This window comes from Parasteatoda tepidariorum, chromosome 1, assembly GCF_043381705.1.
Source record: "Parasteatoda tepidariorum isolate YZ-2023 chromosome 1, CAS_Ptep_4.0, whole genome shotgun sequence".
In the NCBI taxonomy this organism is placed as follows: Eukaryota; Metazoa; Arthropoda; class Arachnida; order Araneae; family Theridiidae; genus Parasteatoda; species Parasteatoda tepidariorum.
The window spans coordinates 10191694-10219222 of NC_092204.1; the positions used below are offsets into that span (position 1 = coordinate 10191694).

The 27529-nt window shown below is 32.4% G+C and overlaps 1 protein-coding gene across 1 annotated transcript in view; it reads right to left on the reverse strand.

Moving 5' to 3' along the window:
• The window catches only part of LOC107454139 (whirlin protein dyschronic), a 370134-nt gene that overhangs the window by 163361 nt on the left and 179244 nt on the right, over positions 1–27529 (reverse strand). The window contains exon 4 of the mRNA XM_021146525.3: positions 2357–2562. Coding sequence (XP_021002184.2) covers positions 2357–2562 — 206 coding nt within the window. The remainder of the gene's footprint in view (positions 1–2356; positions 2563–27529) is intronic.

Consider the following 27529-nt stretch of genomic DNA (forward strand, 5'->3'; position numbering starts at 1 on the left):
GTTATATATTTCGAAAATGTATTGCATACTCGGAGAAAAAAAAGAGTTCAAATCAAAACTACAAACCAGAACAAAACCAATAAAAAAACAAAACCAATTGTATTTTTTCCCATGCCAACCCGATTCACACTCGTCACATATCAGTAGGGCATATTTCTGGGCCACTCTTTCTGGGACACCCTATTAGGTGAACCAACATTGTTCCCACATTACAGACAGACAGTACAGAGAATGAAAGAACACCCATGCCTTGTCCGGGATTCGAACCAAGAACCTTTCTGATGTGAAGTCAGCTCCCTGATCACTACCTGTCTGCAGTTTCCAAATATTTTATATTAAAAAAAAGAACTTATGGATTTTTATCTTGTGTTGTAAATATTTTTACAGCAAGTTCATAATAATTTTAATTAAAAAAGATATAATTGTTGTAAATTTATGAACTTTCAATTCCATTATTTCTTTATTACTTTTCACTCATTCTCAACCCATTATTTCATATTTTATGTATTCGTCGTTTTCCCGTATCTATCGTTCACAATGAATGGTTCCAAACGTACCGTTCGTTCGAAGTTCTGCTAGTAGGTAAAGATGCCCCTTTTTCATAATTATTGACATAGAAGGAAAAAAGAAAATGGCTTAAGAATTGACTGACAACTGCTATACGTATTTTATATCCGTCGTTGAACAGCCGACCCAATTTTTGGGTTTACGACTACTAATATTCAACACCGTAGTCTTGTAATTTTGAACCAATCCAGAAGACAAGGAAACTCCTGGATCAGTACCCCCAGAGGTATTGAATTGTTACGGGAACATGGAGGAATTTGAGACTCGACAGATTTAACGGGCATAATTCACCATGCTATACGTATTTTTATTTTATATTTTATAACCGTCGTTGAACAGCTGACCTAATTTTATGGGTTTACGGCTACTAATGTTCAACTTCGTAGCCTTGTAATTTTGAACCCAATCCAGAAGACAAGGAAACTCCTAGATCGAGTATTGGGAGAAATTTGCCTTCGTGGAGGACTTTTTGATGGAGCTAACCCGCATTTGCGTTACATGGAGAGGGATACCAAGAGAACCTCCCACGGTTAGCCTGACGGCAAGGGGACTCTAACCCATGATCCGTCTACCACTGAGGATATTTCACGTCAGCACTTTGGTCTGTGCAAGCTGGATGCGGAATTCGTATCGACTGGGATTCGAACCCGGTTCGCCGCATTGAAAGGAGAAAGCTCTATCTCCTGAGCCATCGTGACTCATGCTATACGTATTGTAAATTTATTAGTTTTCATGTCCAACACTTTTTTTTTTACTTTTCTTATATTTTAAAGCTATTATTTGATTTTCTATGTTACGTCGCTTTCGCGTATTTTTCGCTCGCAATGAATGCTTCCATAGGAAACGTTTGATCAAGGTCCTACCATTAAGTGAAGGAGAACCTTCTTTCCATAATTATTGTAATGGAAGGGGTAAGAAACGACTTAAGAATCCACTAATCGAATTCTATATTTTCTAATAAATAATAAATTGATCGATTTTAATTTTTAATTGTGTTCATGTATATTTGAATTAATTAATCTTAGTCTGAAGAAAATACGTTAAATTTAAATTTTTTTGTGATACAGTCAAACTCCGCTATAGTGAACACGGTTTATAGTGAACTCCCGGATATAGCGAACAAAACATTCAATCCCGTGCACGGCTATACACATATAATGTTATTTTTTGTGGATATAGTGAACCAAAAAAAAGAGAGGAAGTTGGATATTATGAACTTTTTTCTGCCTCCGACTCTGATTTTTTTCTTCATTTTCTGGTAATTTTGAAAAATTTCTACATATAATGCATATACCGATTTTTAAAACCATCTATAGAGTGGAGTCTAGCCGTAAGCAATTTTCTTGCTTGCTTCTTTAATCTCAATTTCCCTTCCCCAAATAAAGACCATCCCTAAATTTTTTTGTACGCAAGACGAAGAGTAATAAAAAATAAAATTTAACAAATTTTTTGTTAATACATATTGTTTTTTAATAATTTTTGCATTTCATTTTTTTTGTTCATTTATTTAAATAATGTGTAATGAAAGGGAGGCGCTCAGAACCGTTAGTTCAAATTGTTTGCGGAATGGAGATAGTGAACTCCCAGTTATAGTGAACCAAAATTTCGGTCTCTTGAAGGTTCTCTATAGCGGGATTTGACTGTAGTAAAATTCTGATATTTTTGAAATGAAAATTTATCTTTGTGGTTGATTGGACACCCCTTTTCTAAATGCCCTACTCTCCTTTCCCAGACTTATCTACGCACTTAAGACAGTATATAAAATAAATGAGAGTTAAATGATCCTTACTCGCTTCTTCCGCCATCAGCAAACCAAGCTCCAGAGGTTGAAGGTCCAGCACTTGAAGGAGAGTAAGGGATGGTGGAATGGGGCACTTTACCTTCATTTCTGACCACCATAGACATCCTTTCCAGTGACTGAAGTAGACTGACAGCCTCATCATGAGTGATGTGCGTGAAATCAATGTCATTAACAGATAAAATCTGATCGCCAAACTGTAAAATAAATAAAAATTATTCTACTAGATGCTGAATTTTCAATGAAAGCTGAGCAATAAAAAAAATGCAGTACAGTCTAAGGGCCTGGTTTCTTAAGACAAGCGGCTTCTCTGGCCTACAGCTGAAGCTGAAGCCAACAAAATACACAAGCGACTAGGGACAGGACGATTCCATAATGCAAACGGACTTAGAAAATTTAGAAAGGGGAAAATGAGCTCGATATCGGGAAAACGTTGCTGGTGAGAGCTTTAGCTTAGCAAAATATCGCCTTATTTTAAGCGCCAACATTGGAAGTCAAACTTTGGCGGGATTTTCTGAAGAAAAAAAAATTTAACTAGGGTCATCCAAAAAGAAAGAATTGATTATTCGGCTTTACAGAGAAGACAGTCAGATTTGATTTTTTTTATCTTCAAAGAACGTTTTTGATGCAGAGAGGTACGTACCTCAGTACTGTTGACAATTATCGGTCGCTGCTCCAGCAATTTTGTACATGTTGGAGAAGCGTGAGGGGAGGGAGATCGTGAAAAGAATTCCGTGTATAAACCGGGCAGTGGCACTTGACTTTAAAAAAACATCAGTGCAGGGAATACCGGGCAAATGTATACCAGGCAGTGGCACTTGACCTTAAAAAAACATCAGTGTAGGGTATACCGGGCAAATGTATACCGGGCATGTGGCACTTAACTAGACCTTGTATATATTTCAGACATTTACCAAAAGTCTAGTCAACTAGACCTAGTATAAGTGCCACTGCCCGGTATACCCTATACTGATGTTTTTTAAGGTCAAGTGTCATTGTCCGATACATATTTGCCCGGCATACCCTACACTGATGTTTTTATAAGGTCAAGTGCCATTGCCCGGTATATATTTGCCCGGTATACGCTACACTGATGTTTTTTAAGGTCAAGTACCACTGCCCGGTATATATTTGCCCGGTATACCCTACGCTAATGTTTTTTTAAGGTCAAGTGCCATTGCCCGGTATACCCTACACTGATGTTTTTTTAATGTTCAGTGCCATTGCCCGGTATGTACTTGCCTAGTATACCCTACGCTGACGTTTTTTTAAGGTCAAGTGCCATTGCCCGGTATAATTCTCACATTTCATACTTTGCCTAAAAACATCCAACATTCTATACAATGCCGACGTTTCATACTTTGCCGGTAACATACATATATTAAGATCTAACTAACTTTAAGTAAAAAGAAATTTAAAAACAAAAGCAAAACAGATAACAATAATAAAAAAAAGACATAACGAAAAAATTCAACAAATAACATATTTTATACGAGTTCGAAAATGACAGCAAACGTCGAAAAAAATAAATATAAAAACAAATGCGAACGGTGACGGTAAACCTTTGAAATTTAGCCAATACGCCAAGAAAGCGAACAAAAAAATCCCCAATATTCTCAGTGTAATTACCCTTTTTCCCTATTTTTACTCATCCGACGAAACTCTAAGTTTTTAACATTATGGAATCGTCCTTCCCCTAGTCGCTTGTACAAAATACTGTTTTGTTATCTCAGCGTAAGCAGTCGGTCCAACGCAGACATTATCTCGCATTGCGCAAATATTTATTTCGAATTTGTATTGATTTTTTTATTGTCGACTAGTGCTTTAGAGAACAAATAATGACTTTGTCCAAGAAAAAACACATTATAGCTTAGCTAAATGAAGAAGATGAAGCTATGTTTAATGTTAAAATCAAAATCTTGGCTGATTTCACAATGCTCTGTTGGATGTTGTCCACCATTGCTTCTGTCGTTAACGTTACGTTGTATTCCAACTGCAGTTCATTCGGGAGGCAGTCGTTGTTCAAGCTGAGCGTTCGATGACGTATTCTGTCTAACTCACAAATTGGCCAATCAGGGGTTTGAGATCGCTTCAAGCTGACGTTTTGTAACGCCAACCTGTCCTAAGAAATCAGGCCTTTAGGTTTCTGACAGACTTAACGGTAGGGCATAGTTACATCAATAAGCTGACCTTTTTGATTTATCTTTTCTGAGACAGTACTTATGACATTGCTTTGAAATTTTTTAAGGGACATTTGTGATTATATCAGTTGTATGCTGTGACAATATTTTTGTGTTAACAGGAATTCTATTTGAGTTAGAAAGACTTTGCACAAAAAATGAGATGAAACATTTTTTTATAAATTTCTCAGTTCATAGTTTTCGAAAAAATATTCTGCCAAAGATATGTGTAGCGTGTCTACCATTTACAAAAGTACAATTCCAATTCACTAGTATATAAGACATGTTAACTAGATTCAATGTTGGGGTACCTTTTCATAGATGACGGTTGATATGGTCGATAACTACTCACTCCACATTGGTGACCTTCGGACGTGATGTAAACTCGCCTACCTTGACAGAAACTCCTACTTTGATTTGAATACGCCTACCTTGACAGAAACTCCCACTTCGATTTGAACACACCTACCTTCACAGAAACTCCCACGTCGATTTGAACACGCCTCCTTCGATGGATAGTCCACATTGAACAGTTGACTTGCTACATGTGACTGCGACCTTATCTACCTCCTCGCGCTGTTGCTACTCAGTCTCGATCACACACAACGTTGGCCTGCATACAGTCAACTGCTAATGGCAACACAGGAGCAACCACGACCGTGAACTTAATACAGCTCTCACGATCAGCAAAAAGTACGGTGACCTCCCGGCCTTTTACAAAACTGCAATGAATTAACTAGTTTTATACGTTCATCAAATGCTATCACAGATATAATTTTGGTGGGGGAGATTTCTGTAGTATTGTAGTGTATCTCCCACTAGAAAAATACAATTCCAATTCATTACTATATAAGACTTGTTATTCAATTCTATGATGGGGTACCTTTTCATAGATGAAGGTTGACATTATCGATAGCTACGAGTTCCACACTATGTATTAACAGTTATGCACAGTGTAAACGTGTATATAAAAATATTCTGTTTAAACAACAGATATACAGAAAACAGCATCTTGATTAGATGCAGAGAAAAGGTACATCGATAAAGGTCAGTTTTTACATCATCGGTATATATGCTTTACCAACTCCCCTTAAATAAATTTGGCACCGTGCCAGCGCTGGAGGTAAAACAGAAAAGATTATCTTTCATTATGACCGTCGCCTGAGCTGTATGCTAAAAAGAAGTAAGAGGTTGTTTGTCATTATTTCAAGCTAAGAATGCTCACTTATTCAAAACTAAAAAAAATTATAAATTCCGATAATTCAGTATAAATTACCTATATTATTTTATGAATATATTTGACCGAAAACAAATTATACTCCATTATAATTTATAAACTTCACCCTGAGAAAGAAATGTTTTTAAAAAATTGAAATATTAAAAGGAGAAAATATGGCGCATATTGCTTTAGCAGTTAAAATTTTTAATGCGCTTTATAAACTGATGGTAGCTTTTCTACATTACACAATCAGCACCTAAAATCAAGCAGATGTTTTGCTTTAACGGAGAACACAGTTAGTGAATATAGACAGTCGTTTGCTGAAGCGCGCGACATTTCAAACAACTTTGGTTAAACAGCTTTGGTATTACAACCTAACAGTGGTACAGATATACTTTACTGTAATACAACTGTACTATAATACAAAATATACACGTTGCCATCACAATACCAAATATCAATTGTGATACTTTAGAACAGAATGTTTCAAATTTCAACAGACAAATTTAAGAGGGTGATGAAAGACGTCAAGATGCCTACAAGCAGAGCTAGCTGGAAATTCGAATTACACTGCGAGCTCACAAAGACCACAGTGCTGATGTAAAATATCCTAAATGGTAGACGGATCATGGGTTAGAATTTCTTTGTCTCCGGGCTAACCGTAGAATGTTTTCTTCTCCACGTAACTCAAATGTGGGTTAGTTCTATCAAAAAGACTTCCACGGTGGCTAGTGTGACACAAAACCTGTTTCTGGAGATTCTCTGTTTTCTGGGTTGGATTCAAAATTATTACAATCCAAATTAATTATAATTCAAAATTATACAATTGATACCTTCAAACTCAAAAACAACTCCACAGTCAAACACCAATTATAAAATTAAAATGAATGAGTTGTCCAAAGTGGCATCCACTTACATGATTACACAGTCAACAACGACGTAAAAATGATGCACCGAGGCGGTGTGTCTACGAGTCATTTTTACGTTGTTATTAAGTACTAGGTGTGTTTTTAATGTCTGACGAAGCGACGACAATTCGCTCTTTGTAGTCAGACTTCAACTGACTTCCACCTTTTGTCTCCTTTAGACTCAGTTGTTGTTGTAGTTCATTTACGTCGCACTAGAGCTGCGCAATGGGCTATTGTCGACGGTCTGGGATACATCCCTGAGGATGATCCGAAGATATGCCATCACAATTTTATTCCTCTGCAGAGGGGATGGCACCTCCACTTCGGTAGCCAGACGACCTGCGCGCGAAGTCGAGCACTTTACGGTAAAACAGTTTAACGAGGACCAATACCGCACACTCTCAGTCCCTACGCTGACTGATCCAAGTGGTCACCCACCCGCACACCGACAGCAGCTAGTGATGCTTGACTTCGGTGATCTGCTGGGAACCGCGTCTTAAGGAACAGTCCACTGAGGGATCTTTTAGACTCAGAGCCTACATAGGTTTTTCACGATTTTCACCCTCTCAGCCACCTCGGTTGAATTCGCTCGATGAATTTGTCGGTTAAATTTAGAATTAGTTAAGAGTTTTTAATTATTTTCTAGCTTAATTCATAATTATTAAAACTAGGATAAAAAAACTCGCTTTCACACCAATTATAGTTAAAATTCATAGCTTTTTAATTTGAATTTTTAACTAACTAACTATTTCTTAACCTTTGACAAGAATACCGCCTACCTAACTAACTCCTTTCCAAATTGCTTTTCAGTTCCTTTCATCCTAAGTAATGTAGAGTTAATAAGATAATTCATTTCGCAATTTGCACATCTTTTATGTAAAGTAATTTCGTTTGCTGCGACGAAATTACTTTGTAAGTCCTTTGAAGATGAAGCGTTTTAACTGTAATCAACTCAAAATGATGGTTAGTTTAATCAAAGGAAATTGATCAAAACTTCGCTCAAATTATGAAAACTTTTTATTTTTATTAATGCATCGAAAATTTCATTGCAGAAACACCCTATTCCATACATTAAAAGTACGATGACTTATTAAAATTTTACAAAAACTTATTGAAATACTTAATGAAATTTTTAAAAAATGTTTTCATTTTTAAAACAAGTGGTTGTGATAGCTGTCCTCATTGAACTCTACATTGCCTGCGTCCTTTAAACAGGGCCATGATTTTGTTTGAATACTTCCGGCCATGAATAATTCCGAGCCGCGATGGCTGAGGGCTCGCATCTAAATTAGGCAACCCAGGTTCGAATCCTAGTAATGGCTGATTGATTTGAATCAAGCTCCCGACTCGAACCGATCACAGTTTTGACGTAAAATATATGCAGTGCTACACTAACTATGGGTTAAAATTCCCTTGCTATTGAGCTAACTAGGGGAAGTTTTCGTGTTTTTTTCACTATGCTACACAAACAAGGGTCATTAAAGCAAAATGTCCTCCACGACGGCAATAGTTTATCTAATAACATATTAATCCAGTAATTTTTGCGTGAGAATGGAATAGCTGTATTCAATTCAACGGATTTCGAGAGTTGGTGATGAGAGCTGCATTAAGTTCACCGGGTTTTGAGCACTTTCCGAGAGAGCTGTATTAAGTTCACTGGTTGTGTGCGTGGTAGCTCCTGTGCTGTTAATAGCAGTCGATTGTGAGCAAGATCCCGTTATGTGTGATAGGGACTGAGTAGCAGCAGGGTGATGTGGGCAATGACGCAGTCACAAGTAACAGGTCAACTTTTTAATGTGGACCAACCATCGAATTAAACATGCTGTAATCGAAGAGGGGGGGTAACTGCTGAGGTAAGCGAGTTCATATCACGTCCGGGTCACCAATGTGGGGAGAGTAGTTATCGACAAAGTCAACCTTCATCTATCAAAAGGTACAACAAGATATAATCGAGTTATCATGTATTATATATACTAGTGAATTGGTATTTAATAATTGTAGTGGTAGTTACGCCACAAGGTATTCATGTCGTTTACTAGGGAATCGATATTCATAAGAATAATAATAAATAAAAAAGATTTCGGAGCATCAAGATTAGTTGATGCAAAATGAGTGGAATTATAACGGAGTTAAATAAAGGGACTTAATTTTGTCAACAGGCATGAAAACGACTTTAAGACCAACCAGTCAACATTCTTGTGGTAGCTCCATAAGAGGCTTGAAATAAAATTTTATGCTATATAGGTAAAATTATTTTTAAATGTAAGTTCGTAAAATAAGCACACATAACTAGATTTGTGTTGAAAAAAAACATTTTCCCTTGAAGAAAAAATTAAAGTCCTGCACTTCCTTGGGATAAATGAAAAAGTATCGTGTGTCACAGTGTAAATAAGTGTTCACATTCCACATAAACGTACGTCATCCTCCTCTAAAAAAGGGAATGAAATTAATGATTTAACCTAAATATTGCACTAAATTATTTATGCAAATGATGCAGTTCGTTGCAAATTTATTTGGATTCATTAATTAAAAAAATCAATAATTTCAGAGAAGTTTCAAACTTAGAATCTAATGATATATTCATTTTATTAAAAAGCTGTCCATTTTTTGTTGAAACACGCGTTTTGAGCTGTGTCCACTTTCTTAAATACGCGTTTTGAGCTGTGCAGACTTCTTTAATCATGCAATTTGAGGTATGTCCAGGAAGAAAAAAAAGCTCATTGACAAGATGGTGCCTGTTTTTACAAGTAACAACTGCCATATGTACTGAATTCAGAAGATCTCCACTATGAGACGTCAAAATTTACATTGGTCCAAGGTACGGTGCGCAATTATGTAAACAGACCAGCCTGAATAACCTTTGATCTAATTATCGGATCTTTACGCATTGGGAATCAATCTTAATGGTTAGAAAGGCGATCTAAAATATGACAATGAATTAGACCAGGCTATATTTTAAGTTACGAAATCAGACATGAAAACGTACTTTCTCTGAACAGTCATAACTTCGTTTCGATACATTTGGATTTCTGATGCATTAAATATAGGGGGTAGCAGCAATCTGGGAAATGCATTCCTAATACTTTGATCAGGAGAGTGCTCCAAAGTTTGGACCCCTTATTGTTAATTTTACTTTTTGCGTATTTCACCATATTTCGAGAAATTTGTAAATTGAAAAGTCTTTGCACAGAATTATAAAATTTGTTTATCCAGAAACAATTTCTTGCAAAAATTAATTTTATTGAAAATTTATTATTTTTTGTAATTTTATTTAATATTAGTTGAAAACATTTCGAATCGTAAAGCATACTGTTTTTTTACATCATTTTAAACAATATAATTTTGCATGAAAAAAGTCAACATTTAAACGAAATTGGACGAACAGTTCCTGAGAAATGAAGTTTTAAAGAAGATGCATATTATGTTATAACGGTTGTTGAACAGCATACCCCATTTTATGGGTTTACGACTACTAATGTTCAACTCCGTAGCCTTGTAATATTGAACCCAATCCAGAAGACAAGGGAACTCCTGGATCAAGTATTAGGTGAAATTTGCCTTCGCAGAAGACTTTTTGATGGAATTAACCCGCATATGCGTTACACGGAGAGGGAGACCACGAGAACCTCCCACGGCTGATGGCAAAGGGACTCTAACCCATGATCCGTCTACCACTGCGGATATTTCACGTCAGCACTGTGGTCGGTGCAAGCCGAATGCGGAATTCGTATCGACTGGGATTCGAACCCGGTTCGCCACTTTGAAAGGCGAACTCTCTATCCACTGGAGATCCGATCAGTTGATTGAGTACTAGTTTATTTTTCGCTCACAGTACAGCACATTTTCCTATTTACCGAAAGCTACATTTTTGGCTTCAATGGTCCCCATTGGCAATTTTTTGACGTATGGTATCAATTTCTCAAATGCTAGGTTTAGAAAACACGTGTGTTCCTAAGCCTTCTGTTAGCAGTTAATCCTTACTTTCGTTAATTCTTGCTTTCTGTAATTTTTATTTCTGCTTCATTCCCTTAAAATTTTGCGAAACAAATGAACGTGGATCTCGTGGATTATTTCTTTCAACCACAAAGAGTATTTGATTCGCAATCTTGTCGAGCGAGACCACAGAATGTCTCGGAATATCTTTAATGATTAATAAAGGACACTTTACATTCTGGTCTGGGATTGTTCTAGAATATTTAATAAAGGACTCACTCCCCTTTTAATGAATTCCAGAGCAAATAATTAACCTGTCTTTAAAATATTCGAAGAACGAACTAATCTGGAATGCGCACTTCATGCCTTTATTAGATAAACGAGTTGCTCATTTCCTCGACTTTATTAAAGGCGAATTCCCTTTTCGCTTTGATGCGATCGTCGGGTAAATAAAAGAACCCCCAAGATTATATTTCATACATTTGTGCCCCATTATTAATGAAAGATAGCACAGATTTTTACGATAAAATACAAGAAGGTGTATTGAGTATTTGGAAATCGTATTCGATGTCGAAAAGCAAGCGAAAATGAAAGGAAATGCCATTTTAAGTTGCGTTTGTTTTGGTAATATTTGAAGCTAGTAATCAAGAAATGCTGATTAGCTTTACTCAGCTCATTCTGGGAATCTCCAATTTAACATAAGTCTTCAATATTTATGTTACGAAAACTCTAAAATCAAAAATTAAAATATTTACTGCTAGTAATTAGTAATAAAACGTGCATACACTTTTGAAAAAGTTGAGAAAGTTTTAAGAAGTGATGGAAGTTCATTTGGAAACTGAGGCAACCAATGTTTTTTTGTTTCAGGACCTGCAAACATTTTTTTTTCAATTTTAGTTCACTCACAAAACATGGTATATGAAAACTTCTTTGTACTTTTAATTAATATTAATTTTGTTCATTTTAATTCTATTTGTATTTGTTTAAGTCAGATTACGGTCGAAAATTTGAAGAGGGTTCGGTTGAAATTTGAAACTGATAGCCGTTTGGAGGACAATATTTTAAGAGCAGTAGGATGAGCTATCAACGATCGAAAAAAAAATAAACCTTATAGTGTCCTTCAGCAGCTTATTCAAATTAAGTTTAGGAGCTCTGCTGGTCAGAGAGGGTCCTTAGGTTCTATATTCTACTAGGTTCTGCCTTTAGCTATCAGGTAAACGATCGAAGCTTGTATTACCATCTAGTTCAGGTCTCCAGTCTCACAGTTGACTGATTGTAAGACATAGTTCCCAGTATATCGCTGTAGTGAGACATCTATGGTCAGTGTGCAAGTGGGTGACCACTTTGTTCAGTCTCCAAATGGACCGAAAATGTGCGGTATCGGTACTCCTTTAAACTGTTCTACCGTAATGTGCTCAAATTCGCACGCATGTTGGCATGCTACCAAAGCACGGGAGTCATCCCTTCCGCAGAGGATCAAAATTGTGATGGCATGTCTTCGGATTATCGTCAGGGATGTTTCGAAGATAGTCGTCAATATCCTATCGTGCAGCTCCAGTGCGACTACCACTACTAGTAGCACAGAGATCCAGTTGAAATTTAAAGAATCCAACTTGCAGGAACGATTACAAATTTTTCATTGGCAAGAAGCGTTGCTTGGTCAGAAATCGATTATTACTTGGATTCTCTTCAGTTAAAAATAGAAACATTCAGAATGTTGGCCGTCAAAATTATTAATGGCAGTAACGTCTCTTTGCAACGTACCTGAAACTAATTAAAACTTGTATTGTCCTTCAGAAGCTTATTTAAATAAAATTTAGAGTTCTACTGGTCAGAGAAAAGTCAAATTCTCTTTTGGAGATAAGTTCAACATTTAGCCCGCAGAAAACAATTGAATCAAGAATAATCATCTAGCAAAAAAAATGAGTTGAAATTTAAAAAGCTAACTTAGCAGGAACGAGGACGAAATTTTAATTGGAAAGAAGCTTGTCTTGTAACCGTTTAATATTTGTATCTTCTTCCAACATTGGACGCCAGTTAAAATTTGAGACTTCCAGCTGGTTAGAGAAAGGAAGAACTTAAAATAAGTTGTGCTTTCAACAGTAAGAAAAAGTTAGAAACTTATATTGTCATCCAACGTAGCCCTCCAGTCCGAATTTGAGACCTCAAACTAACATGCAAATCGACAGTATTTTACCTGTAAGATTCAAACATGAAATAAAGTGGCGAAACGTAGTGTAAAATTAACGATTTGTTTAACAGCTAAAATTAACGTTTTAGTTTAAACAGTTTGCTATCCTTCATTACACAATAAGTTTTTATCCATATTAGAAGTATAAGTGAATAAATTTTAGGATGAGGTATATATTATTTTGCACCGTATTTGATGCTCTACTCAAAGTGACTAAGAAGTCTAGATAATTTCAATACAATACAAAAAACAGGTAAAATTTTAAAAAGTTTTGCTAATAGAATGCACTTACAGCAGTTTAGTGATTCATTTGCAATGAAACAAAAAATATTGTTAAAATTTATACGAAACACTAATTATAAAATAAAACTATAAAATTAAACACCAATCTTCAACTTCTAAAATAATGGGGAAATTTCTTAAGATTCCTATTTTCAGCATAGTTGCAAGCTTAGAATATTTTTAGCGGAAATTTTAAGAGAATGTTTCACAATATCAGCTTAGAATTTCAAAATCGTACTTTATTTAGGTTTGTATTACGCAATTTTTGGTTGTTTCTTTTAAAACAGACGTCATTAGTTTCCATAGAAACAGAGACTCTTAGCTTTTCAATGTTTGAATAATGTTTAACCTGTTTAAAGCTATTCGCTCTGTTGTTAAAATACAATAAAAAGTTGCGTTTGTTTGTTTAATCATAAATATAGTAAAGTTAACTTCAAAATTTTACACAATGTAGAAAAGGCTAGATAATTTATTACTTCGAAGTATCTGATATTATTTTTTTATTAGAAACTAATAATTATGGAGGGAAAAAAATCTTTTGAGCAAAATAGCTTTTTCTGACTTTAAGTATAATCTTTTATTCTTAATCAAAGTAAGACATATTAAGATACGTTTCTATCTGTTTTTGGCGGAAAATTAAAAAGTAATTATTTAAAAACAAAATAGAAACAAACTCCGATACCTTAAATTCTTTAACCAATCATAACTATTTTTTGAATTTCAGCACAAAAATACAAAATGATCTTTTTATAGACAGCTTATTTCGGTCAAAAGTTTTATGTAATTAAGAAATTTGCATTAAGAAATATAAACTAAACTAAACTCAGTGGCGTGACAGCCCATAGAGGGCCCAATGTGTCCATCTCAGTTTTCTTGACCTTGGGCTCTGGGGTGCAGGAGCAAATGTTCCAATCAGGTGGTCAGCTGAACGCGGAACCCCTAGTGTATAGTTCCCAAGCATGCTTGGTACTCATTTATCGACCTACTGGAGGGATGAAAGGCTGAGTCAACCTTGCCCGGCCCGAGGATTGAACCCCGTACCTGTGGCACGGGAGTGCGAAGCCATTTAAGAAATATGTATGTGATAAATATAAGTTCCTTATAATTGTTCATTTGCATTTATGTTAACCCAGTTTTGACAACACCATCATTTTCATTGTCCATTGCTTTCTTTTGACCATCAAATTTTTTTTATGTTTTTCTGAAATATATCGTGAAAATATGAATAAATTGATATGTTTTAACTAATAATTCAAACTTGTATCAAACATCGGTACCACGATTCATATTACCCTCTTTTACTCAAATTTCTTTGTTTTTCTCAGAAATCTATCCATTATTAATTATTTAACCGCACTAATTTTTTAACTATGATTAACTATTTAACTACAACTTAAGATTATTTAATTGGCAATTTAAACTTTCGTCAAAAATCGCGCAATTAGGTAACGAAATTATTGTCAGCAATAACAAAATACAGATCAAGAAAATCTGCATCGTCAAAAATCTTATGGATAAAGATGAAGATGTACCTTTCTTTATTTATACTTCAATGATTTTCTCAGAAACACATCTGAAATATTTAAGTTTTCTAAAAATTTTTAATTAGTGATTGAATTTCGGCATTACGACTCTCTATTTTTCTACATTTAAACTTATTTGGTTTTCTCAGAAATATGCATTCTTAAGAAGTGTAATTTCATCAAACTCCATTTCATGGAAGCGATTTCTACTCAAACTATTACTATACTTCTATTTCTGAATTCATTTCCATATTCTAGATTTATTCAGAAAACCATATCTATGAAATAGAGCAATTTAATCTGAAAGAATCGGAAAAAAAAATATTCTCTTAAGTTAATCAAGATATTCGACATCCTTTTCTAGAAGAACCAAATGCGGTTTGAGCTGCAAGACTTAAATGTAACATCAATTTTTATCACGCCTTTTTATGAATCTATAGGCAGGCAAGTGTTTTCTAATGTCTGTACTGATACAAATTCAGTCATTTTTCATAAAATATTGCTGAAAAACCATTGTCGCAATAATGGGAGTTAAGTAATATTCAGCTCCGTTATAAACACACAGCTTTTGAGCTGTGTTAAAAAATAATAAATAAGAAAACGGTCCTCCTTGAATAACTTTAGAATGTAATAATCGAATCTTCACGTTATAGAACTGAATGTTAATGTTTTGAGAAGGTGAAATCAAATATGCTAATTAATTAGTGCAGAAGAGATTTTAAGTCACGACATAAGCCACAAAAACGTTCTTTTCCTGAATAAACATATCATTTTTTGACAGATTCGGAATTCTGATTCCCAAAATTTAGGGGTAGCCGCAATCTGGGAAATAGGATGCTGTTAATTTTGTTACTAAGGCGTACGTAAGTTTGAATGCCTTAATGTTACATTTGCTTTTTGCGTATTTCCCTATTTCTAGAAAACTTTTTAAGCGAATAGAAATTTTTTTGCTCATAATTGCAAAATTTCCTTATCTAAAGATAATTCCATGTAAAAAATAACTTTTGGCAAATATTTATTACTTTTATTATTTTATTTAGTATCAGTCAAAAGATTTCTAATCGAAATGTACATAATTTTACATCATTTTAAAGAATGTAATTTTACATGTCAAAGTACAAAATTCGAGGGAAATTGGTCGAATAGTTCTTGAGAAATCGAATTTAAAAAATACGACAAATTCGATTGTTTAAAAATTATTCCATCGATTTTGTTTACATTTTTTATTTTGACATTTATTTCATTATTTTATTTAGGAACAGTCAAAAAGTTTTGGACTGTTACTAAATAAAATAATAAAAAATAATAAATATTTACTAAATGTATTTATTTCTGTATGAAATTGTCATTGGAGAAACGAATTTCATAATTTTGTTAAAAAATATCTCAATTCACTTAAAGGGTTAACAAAAGCAAAAAATAAAATTAACATTAAGGGGTCCAAACTTGGGATTGTTTTCCTGAAAACACTATTGGGAATATGTCCCTGATTGCGGGTCTTCGCCCATGTTTTGGGGATCAAAAATCCGAATCCCTCAAAGAAATGGCATGTTTATTCAGAGTAAGCAAGTTTTTGTGTCTGATTTCGTAATGCAAAATCGCATCTTCACTAATTAGCATATTTGAGGTCACTCTCTCAAACCATTATAGTGTGTCCTCTAGAACGTGAAGATCCGATCATTAGAAAAAAAGTTATTCAGAGTGGTCCGTTTATTTTATGGAGAACACATTTACTATCAGCATTTTGACGCTGACTTCAAAACATGTCGCAATAACGCACTTCTCGTAATATGCCGTTTTCATTACATTGAGCTGAGCTTTTACTGTATCACGAAAATAAATTTCGAAATCGATTTCACAGATGGGAATAACCTCAACTATAGCACTTCTGCAATTTCCGAATTTATTCCTAGAATAAATTCTGAAAACCTTTTCTAGAAAATAAATCAGCGTGGTCTGTAAGAAATGGGAAAAAAATATTTTCTTATCTTTCGTAAATCAAGATATTCAACGTACTTTTCAAGAACCACAAAACCATGGTTGAGCTATAAGAATTAAACGTGAGATCAATATTTATCACTCATTTTTATAAATCTGTGGACAGGCAAGTATTTTCTGCTTCCTGTATTGATACAATTTTGTTCTTATTCTTGAATTTATTTTAAAAACTATAAAACTTTTCTATAAAATAAAGCAACGTGGTCTGTGTAAGAAAATATTTTCTTTTCTTACGGAAATCAAGATATTCAACATGCTTTTCAAGAACCACAAAACCATGGTTGAGCTATAAGAATTAAACGTGAGATCAATATTTATCACTCATTTTTATAAATCTGTAAATATCGTGTTTTCTATTTTTGGTATTGATACCGTTTTGCCCTTTTTCATAAAATATTGCTGAAAAGGAATTGCCGTAATATTGGGAGATTATTTATTTTAAGCTCGTTAGAAACACGCATTTGTTGTATATTTATTATTAAAATTTTAACGGAGACTTGAAAACTTGTCGCAATAGTGGGATTTTTGTAATATGCCCTTTTCTCATTACATCGAGGTTTTTGTTACTTAAAAATATAAATTTCAAAATCAATTTCATGGGTGGTATTACAATCAACTACAGCCCTCCTGCAATTTCCTAATTTACTTCAAGAATAAATTCCGAAAAAGCTTTTCTATAAAATAAAACAATGTGGTCTCGAAGAATGGAGGAGAAAAAAATCTTATCTTACGGGGAATCAAGATATTCAACACTCTTTTCAAGAACCACAAAACCATGGTTGAGCTGTAAGAATTAAGCGTGAGATCAATATTTATTACTCCTCCATATAAACTTGTGGACAGGTTAATGCTCCAGGTGAATCACTTAAGAACAGACCAATATAAGAAAATGAAGATTTACTGGAAAGGTTTTAGGATCGATGGACTCACCGTTAATGCCGAGCAAGTCGTAAATTTGCAAGGGAAGAAAATACTCCAGAAAAATTCGTTTTTTTTACTTTCCTTAAAAGTAAAAGAGAACAGCCAAGGAAGTACTTTTTATAACATTATATTTTGAACAAAATATCTAATAACGATTGGGAAAGTCATACTTCGAAGATTCAAATCTATATTTTTAGAAGTTAAATTGAGTCGGCGCAAGTGGATTAAAGCTCTACGTGTGGTTTGGGATTTTAAATAAGCTGTTGTTAGAAATTCCCATAAATCCGGTTTCACTTTTAACAAAACTCTAGAACATTTCAATCTAGTAAAATGCCAAATTATGCACATGAAAAACTCACAATTCAGCTTCAAAAGAGTGTCTTTGATGTCCTTAGTTTCATAGAGAACAAAAACAGTTCTTAAAGATCGAGAAATGATCTTTTTTTCTAAGCGTTTACAGGTCAGTTTTTCTAAAATCCTAAGATTGACATTGTTTTAGAGTGACATTGTTTTAAAGTTATGACCAAGAATATTTTGTCCGAATACACAAGCTGCTTGAATATTAACTAATAACTGCTTGTAACTGCTCTTAATCATACTATTACACATTTCAGTCCAAAATTTTCAGGAGGTCCAGCTATATTTTGCATCAGCATTAACTAACTATTCTTCTTCTACTATATTCTAACTATTCTGTTAAAATACCAAAAAACCTTCTGAGGCCAAATTTTGAAACTTTCATTTTAAAATTTATTTACTTGGATTTATGTGTATTATACACTAAAATATAATATAAATACAAACAAAAAATTTAAAAAAAATATTTTGTTTTAAAAATTTGAGTTGGAAAATGGTAAAAAAGTGGTAACAAAAGACCAAAAATTTGCGTATTTTTAAAATCACATAGCCTTGCAAAACTTTACTTCTTTTTTAATATTTTTGTTTATAATACTCATAAAAACTGAACTTAAGGGATAGACTACGCATCCAACATCATATTAATATTTAGATATTTTATAGCAAATATCAAAACTTATCTGACAAAAAAGGCCAAAATTTGCAATTATTTTTATTGTAGGTGCAAAGTATAAAATAATATTTTAGTTTAATCTGCAAGTCCAATTCTATTTTCTAAACATATGTATAGAAAATGCAAAATTTCAAGCAACTCGAAAAAAAAATTGTGAGATACGGCATTTTTAAATGCCATAGCTCAAAATTTTTTCTCAAAATTTTCAAGATTTTTTTTAAAATCTCAAAATTTTTAGTTCATGATTTTAATGAATTTTAATGAAGGAAAATAACCCAAAAATTAGTTTTGGGGAAAAGGACAAAAAAGATTCATTTATCTATGTTAAAATCAAAATAAATGATTTTTAAATAATCATATCTCCTGTTCTTTTGGCTGTAGAAACAAAAATCAAACGCTTTTAGAAAGAGAATAGTGTATAATTTTATTTCATATAAAAAACGGAAAAATAATTTTTTAGTAGAAATCGGCTAGCTAAAAAAGTAGTAGCACTTTTACTGACTAACGATTCCCAGTAGAACATCGAGCATCTATGGGTGCTGTCAGTAAGCTGATGGATGACCACTTGGATCAACCTGCGGTGGGACCAAGGGCGTGCAATATCGGTTTCTCGTTAAAATGTTTTACCGTAAAATGCTCGACTTCACTTGAAGATCGTCGGGATGCTAAAGCAGGAGAGCCATCCCTTCAGCAAAGGATCAAAATTGTGATGACATATTCGGACCATCCTCAAAGACGTTTCCCGGACGCATGTAAACTACCTTTACATCTACAGAAACTAAAGAGAGATTTTGAGCTCGCTGATTGGATTTCTCGACAACGCCTTCTGTGACGTATGGCTATTTCATTCTGCAATGCTTGTTATTTTAAGCATAGAGTGATTTCTGTACTACAGCTTTTTTAAAACTTGAAATGTCAGTTTTTTTTCGCCTGAGAAACTGCCTGCTTTATTTAAAAATGAAATAGAAACTATTTCATCCAACATTATAACCCTTAGAAGCAATGTTCTAAATTTAGAAGATTACAACAAGTGAGTAAAGGAAGTTTGGGACTGGCAAATACGAAATGAAATTCCAGAACTTCAAAACCTCAGGGATAAAGATTTGTTTGTTGGTAAGTAACTAGTTTAGTTATTTTAAGAAAAAAATTTTATTTAATTTTTATGTGAAACACTTTTTTCGTTAAATTTATGATTATCACATGCTCGAAGCTAATATCACTCTAATTTATTGAATAACATTGAAATCGGAGTTCAATTGTCTTGCTCAATTCCTATATCGATTATAAAATGAAAATTCAATAATTTTAAATTGATATTTATCGAATTAAATTAACATTTAGTAGTGTCGCCATCTATTTTTAAAAAATAAAACTAAAAGTTATGCATTATGCCTACCTACTTATAACTTATTTTGAATGTTTTCTTTTGTTCGTCAAATGCTTAATAATACCGAAAAACTATTATTTGACTTCTAAGAAATTAAGCAATTGTCTTTTAAGATATTTATTTTATTAATTTTTGATGCATTAATTTCCATCAAAATCAAAGAGAATGATTATGAATTGTCCATTGAAATAATACCATAAGTAATGAAAGAATAAATTTACAAAAAATTCTATCTTTTAATTGTAGTACATTTCTATTAGATTGTAAAGATTTTTTTATCATTTAATTAAAGAAAATTATTTGTTCGTCACCACACTGCATTTGTAAAAGTGCAGCAGGAAAAATGTAAAAGAAGTTTCTCAAAAAATTCCAATTGTCAAGCAACAATATCTAAAAGAGTAAAGTTGAACAAAAAAAAATCAACAAAGAAATTAGATTCATATATAAAAGTTAGTATAATTTATGTAAAAACTTTTCATAATATTTACTTGAATGCAGGTAGTTCGAAAAGTAATTGATACATTCTTGAAAATATATTTATAAACTAATAAAAAAAAGTTATAATTCTATATTCCTTTTTGTTTATCAGTTTTGTTAATTTTAAACAGATTTATTCAGCACGTGACGCCCTCTTCTATTCTAGAATTAAACTAAAAAGTCTACATAAATAAACTATGCAAATCGTAGAACTTATAATTTATTTCAAATGTTTCTTCGTGTCAGTTAAATTCTCATTCATTTAAAAAAAAAAGTATTTTTTATGAAACAATAGAAATTAAATTAAGCGTTATCTCTTAAAGTCTATTCCAAACTATCTATTATAAATTAGTCTATTATATATTTATTTATTTACTTAAACGCTAAACTTTCATAATATTTAAACATCTAAATTCGATTTTAAAAGTGAGTTGAGTAGTGGAAATGGGAAATCTGTAAAATAATAATAATAATACTCTCATACTATAGTAAGTATACTTTTATTTTTTTGTAACGTGTTATACTTATTGTATCTTATAAGCTTGATACATGGTACTCGCTAGAAAATAAATTTTATTAATTATAAATGTTTTACAATTTTTTTGCAGAATTATAATTACATTTTACAATATTTTCCTCTATATGATGAAATTTTTTAAAATAATCAAAAATAATCTTGCACTAATATTTACATACATTTTAAAATCTCATATAATAAATTCAAACTAAACTGAATGGTTCTGCAATTGTACTTAAATTTAAGTAAGAGACTTTAATTTCTAAGTGCATAAGGAAATTCTTAATACTATTCAAATTTGAATATTAATCAATTCTTATATTTATTAAATAAAAGCTAGCTAATAAAGTTTTGATTCATGTTTAATAATTATTATTGTACTAATTAGATGTTTTCCCAAAACTTTGTTGTTACCTTGCATTTACCTGAAATTCATAGCATTAATATTACATCTTATACTGAAACGAATAAAAAAAAACATAAAGAAATTTAAAGCAAATTAGATTTAAATAAATTTGTTTATATTAAAACGCCATTGATGACGCTCTTTTATTTTTTGAACAAAACTTTAACATTTGTCTTAAAATTAGTATGAGAAATATACTGGAACTGATTTATGATTGATTTACATTTTGCGAACAAACTACGGAGAAATGATATTAGGGAGGAGCTACAAAAAGACGCAACAGAAGGCAATGCCGAGAAATCCAATCAGCGCGTTTAAAATCTCTCTTTAGTTTCTGCAGATGTAAAGGTTGTTTACATGCTTCCCGGACAGTCGGCAATAGCCCACGGTGTAGCTCTTGTGCAACGTAAATGAAGTACCTGCATTTTACTGACGAACTTTTACAAAAATCTGTCCATTGCAGAAATAGGAGTCACTCTACTCCCCACGTCACTTACTAAATTTTTAAAAAAAAAAATGTTGTTTTTTTTTGCATAATTTTTTTATTAAAATCCCGCATTTATTTGTCCGCAAGAGTCTTAATAGTATTCTTAAATTTCACATGATAATGGTTTTGTTCTTATTCTTTTACGAATTGAATTACATCCAATAAAATTACCTATTACAGAATTTTATTCATTTAACAGACACATAACAGACTACGTAAGAAGAAACTGATTATCCAATGTCTTCAATTCTATTATTACCGTTAAATTGTGTTTCTTCTCTTATATTAAAAGTACCCATTAGAATTTTGAAAGCATACATTTTGGCAATGTGATTTTCTTTTATAAAATCAAGGATTCAATGTGCTCGTCTATCTTAATACCCATTTGTAGTATCTAATCATAGTTTGCAAAACTTTCTGTAAATTAAATTACTCCCAGAAAAAAAAAGTGTAAACATACAAATCGTACTTACTTAATAAGCAAGCGGCATTAAACTTTTTTTCGCCATTTTCTTTCCTTTTATTGAATTAAAGAAATCTATTTCTCCACAAAGACTCACAAAAAAAACTCCATTTTATTAACTTAGGTGGTTGCATTAGAAATTCCCAATAACGTCCAGAGCTAAAGTTTTATCGTGTTGGGCTAAAAGTTTAAATGTTGAATTCAGATCCTTTCTAAATGGCTTTTAAGGGCCTCTTAACTAAAACCGTAATTGAAGGCGAGAAAGCTTCTCTAAAAGCAATTACATGGTCACGTGTCTAGACACAGCTACGTGACATGCCTCTAATGATCTTGATTAGAAACCTTCGTTACTTTGAAGGATTTTGATTCGCGTGAATGGCAACACTTTCGGTTTCATGAATTAAGAGTATTTGGAACATAGCGTTAAAATTCGGAGATAAAATATTTTATTTTAACGTTTCATCACAAAGAGTGACAAGGGAAAAAAAGGGTTTAACTCTTTTCGAACCTTCCAGTCCCAAAATTAAGTTAAGACTAAAATTCTGCCTCAAATGTTCAAGCGTGAAGCAACTTTTGAAACAGTTTCGAATAACATTTAATCCCATAATTCTGCCTTAGCTTAAGGGTGTTCTTCGACGGCACTTTCGCTAAATAAAATTAAGTCTTTTAGTGAATAATATGCTACTTTTATAACTGTTTTACGTCCGTAAATGTTCTTTATAACTGTCAGGTTAAGTTAGGTTCATCTTAACATTACTTTTCGAGGATCTTTCGAAAAGGAAAATGGGAAAAGCTACAGTTTAAGTGCTTTATAAGTAAGGCAAGGCTGCAATTTTAAATTATATATAGCATCTTGCCATGAAGAATTATATGGATTTAAAAATTATATGAAGAAAAACTTAAATATTAAAAAAAAAATTATTAAACTTTTTTTTAAAAAATTGCCAATTTGGCGACATTTTTTATTTAAATGAAATTTAGAATTCAATAAATAGTTTCCAATTTTTACAAATTTTTATGATGCCAGCTTGGAAAAACTTTTCAAATAAAATTAGATCATAATCGAAGCTTGCTTTCACCTTAAAGAGATATTTTAATAAGATTCGACAAAGTTAAGAGCATAGTTAGCACTAACTAAAGATAGGCTTAACTAATCTAATAGTCATGAAGAACTGTTGAAAACTCCCAAGAGTTATGAAAATAGCATATTATTCGCAAAAAGACGTTATATCATGTGACAACAGAATCTTCGACAACAGAAGAACAGTCTTAAGCCATTGTTAACAATGTATGTGGATACTGTTATTAATCGCTTTGTTTTAAATTATTAACTCCTTGTGATCCGATTTTTAACAATTGAAAAGTTAATCTATAGTTAATATTAAACTTTCTTTTTTGTAGCCTGTGTGAAGTGAGTTTGCGCTGAATAATTTGTTACTTAAAATCTTGAATAAAACCATATTTTTTCATATAATAATCAAGAACTTCACGTATTAAAACTTCTAAAAATAATAAATTTTTAGTATCTAATTTTGCTTTTATTTTTTGAAGGGAAAGTTCAAAAATATCAGAAAAGATAGTATCAAATATGTTATTATAGTTATGAATAATTATATTATTATTTCTAATAGTAATATTTATATTATTAATAGCAGTAATTATATTATTAATAATAATAATTATTATCAATAATAATAATAATTATTATTATTAATAGCAATAATAACGGTTTTATTAATAATTTTTTAAGCTATACTGCTGCTATTTATAATTAAACATTAAAGCTAACATCTCATAAATTATTATAAATTTTATTTGAAAAGAGGATCTTTTATATTTGATTTCTCTTCGAAAATGCAACATTATGCGATTTCACAATGTCCAATAAATTGCCTATTTTTGGCGTCAGAGAAAACTGGTGGCTCTTCAGTTTCATCGACAACTGCATGTAAACAACCTCCTGAGGCACATTCGCTTCAAATACTTAACAATAACATAGGACAATATTAATAATTCTTGGTGTTTCATCATCAGCTCCGGCTGTTTCCTTCATCTTAAGCTATTTCTCTAGTATTGTGATGTCAGAACAAGCATAATCTACAACAGTTTCCTCGTCACAGTCATGATTACTGCTTTAATCGTTGATCGATATATAACCAATAAAATAAAAGAAGGCTTCCATTTTAAAATACCTACGTTTACCTACACCTTTACATAAATTTGCCTCATCGGTACTCAAAATGAGGTATGACAAACTTCAGCGCAAATATCAAAAGAGAGGTAATCAAATTGCAATTTTCGTAGACAATCGCATATCAGTAATCCTAGAAATATCAGTTGCTTTGCAATCTAATGCTGCTCCTAAAAATATTCAGAAAGTCTTTGTTCTAGCTAGATATCACTATAGATATAACTAAATACCATTTAACTAAAGAAAGTCGTCCATTTTACAATAATTACTTTCACAACATTGTAAAATCAATACTATAAAAAAATTTGTCACGTCCAAATGAATAACAAAGCTCTCAGTATCATTAGAGACTAAAGATTTAAGGAGATTGTATAATTTACATAATACATATACTTGTAATTAGAGTTGCAAGATTGTCACGCAAAACGTGTCTATACATGTGTGTGTTATTTACTGAACTGCAGACAGGTACATAATAAATTGATATAAAAGCGCATAAAAAACTGAAAGAAATTATTTCTTTTATATTTGTACAATATTAATATTTTTATTCAAATGAACTGTAAAAAAAACATTCTGAGTGCTCGCTCTTTGTTTAGACGTTAATTTGCAATTACGTGTAAATACATGTAATTTAAACGTTACGGAAGGACAGTGAATTGTCATTTAGAATAATTAGGAATAACGTTCTACGCGGGGAAAAAAACAATTATAGTAAAATTACCATACTGGTAGTAAAACTAAGTCATACTGTGTTTAACCCCTTACCTCTCACTCTAGTCAAAATCACGGGGTGGAATTTTGTCTCCTACTTCTTGTGCTCGTGTTATTTCCGGGCTAGAGAATTCAAAAGAAATTAATCAAAATTTTTTAAATATATTTATCTCTTGTGCCCAGTTTTTTTTAAAAATTTCTTTAGCATTCAAATGTATAGCGTTAAATTTCTATAAAGTTTAAATATATTTATCTCATGTGCTTGGAATGTTTAATTTTTATTTTATATATTAGATGGCAGCACTAGACTATTTTAAATGCAACTGGAGATTATTTAATTTAAACTTGCATCTCTTGCTTTGAAATATATCATACAATAATATTTATTAACACTCTGCGTAAGTTAAATAAAGTTCTGTTTCAATGTTAAAAACTCGTATTTTTTTTTAATTTCCTTTGCTTACTGGAAAATCAACATTCAATCTCAATAACCTCGAATGTTGGCTTCACCCAAAAAGTTAAATTTTTTAAACTTCAAGCCTAAAAAAATACCAAAAATCAAAAATCATTACATATATTATACATGCTCCTTTTATTAAAAAAATAATTCTCTTAAAAAAATAGGCACTTTTATGACCGTTTTCTTAAAATAATAAGATCTTTAAGGGGTTAAACTATTCATATGGTAACAGTTACAGTTCATAATGTAACAGTTAATCGGAAATTCTGTTTTTTAAAATTACAGTTTTTATTACCACACATTTAGTAAAAATACAAAACTGAAAAGTAAATTTAACCGCAATGGTAATGCCATGCTCTAAAAGTCAGCAATTCTCAATTTCAACTATGAAACCCTATATGATCAACATTCTTTCGACGGTAAGATAACTAACGTTCACAAAGACAATTGTGAGCGTACTAATCTTTAAAAGAGTGCTTTATATTAAAAAATATTTAATTAGAAGAATATTATTTTTTGATCGTGTTATAACTAATAAACTTTAATTAAGATTTATATCTGAATTCACAACCCTGAAGCCGAACCTATTAATAAGCTGAAAATGAATGAGATAAACCGAATTATGGATTTCATTGAAATGAGAACTTAAATGAACTGCTATAAACGGTGAAAATCGTTGAACTCGTTTACCTCTTCCACGGAGCCCCAGGGTTCCGCGGAAAATTATTTGAGAACCATTGCTCTAAGCTGGCATAAGAAAATTACCAAAATTTAACACGTATTTTAAAATAACATTTTACTATTAATTTTACCAAATTCATGACCAAAGCACTTCGGTAAAAACTGCCTTCATTTTCGGTCATTTAGCCTTCAGTTTTGGTCATTTTGGTAGAGCCAGAAACTCGATAAATTTTGTCATTTTCTGATAGTTTTGTTCACACTTTTTTCCTCGGTATATCTTAAATTTCGAAAACTGGATCAATATATCTCCCTTTACGTGTAAATTTATTGGCTGATGTTTTTTTTTAAAAAAAAAAAACATTTATTTGCCCTCAATTATCGGGATTGACTTAAAATTGTCATTATATTATTGACTTGATGTTTCAAATATTTGATCAATTAAACATTTTATAACAGTCGTTGAACTGCCGACCTAAATATGAGATTGTTGTTGTTGTTTCTAATGCTACTTGCCAATCCAACAAGCCTTCTTGATGACACCAAGCGTATTTTAGGCAGAGCGTGGGTTTCTTAATTTTACAGTGGCTCCATCTATGGCCAAGAATACAACGACTTCAGCCACACACACAAATCAACAGCCAGTTTATAGGGAGAACCCATTCATACATCCATACAATCATCCACAGATTATAATTTTGACCTGAACCAGAGAACGATCAATCTCCAATTCAGTACCACCAGAGGTTGATTTGATATAGGAACATGGTGAACTTTGTGACCCTAAAAATTTAGCGTGCACTATTCGCTATTTACTACACAGGGAGTCTTCTGTCAGCGGGGATTGAACTCATGACCACTTGGATATGGGCCCAACACCCTACAAACAGACTATCTCAGCAAAATTTGAGTTTGCGACTACCAACTCCGTAGCCTTGTAGTTTTGAACCCAATCCCGAAGACAAAGAATTTCCTGGATCAAATATTGGTAAATTTTTCCTTCGTGAAGTATTTTTTCATGGAACTTACCTGCATTTGTGTTACATCGAAAGAAAAACCACGAAAACCTCCCACGCTTAAAAGGAATCTAACGTATGATCAGTCTACGACTGAGGATGTTTATAGTCAGTACTGTGGTTGGTGTGAGCTGAGTGCGGAATTTCTATCGACCAGCGATGGCTGATCGTTGCAAATTCCGC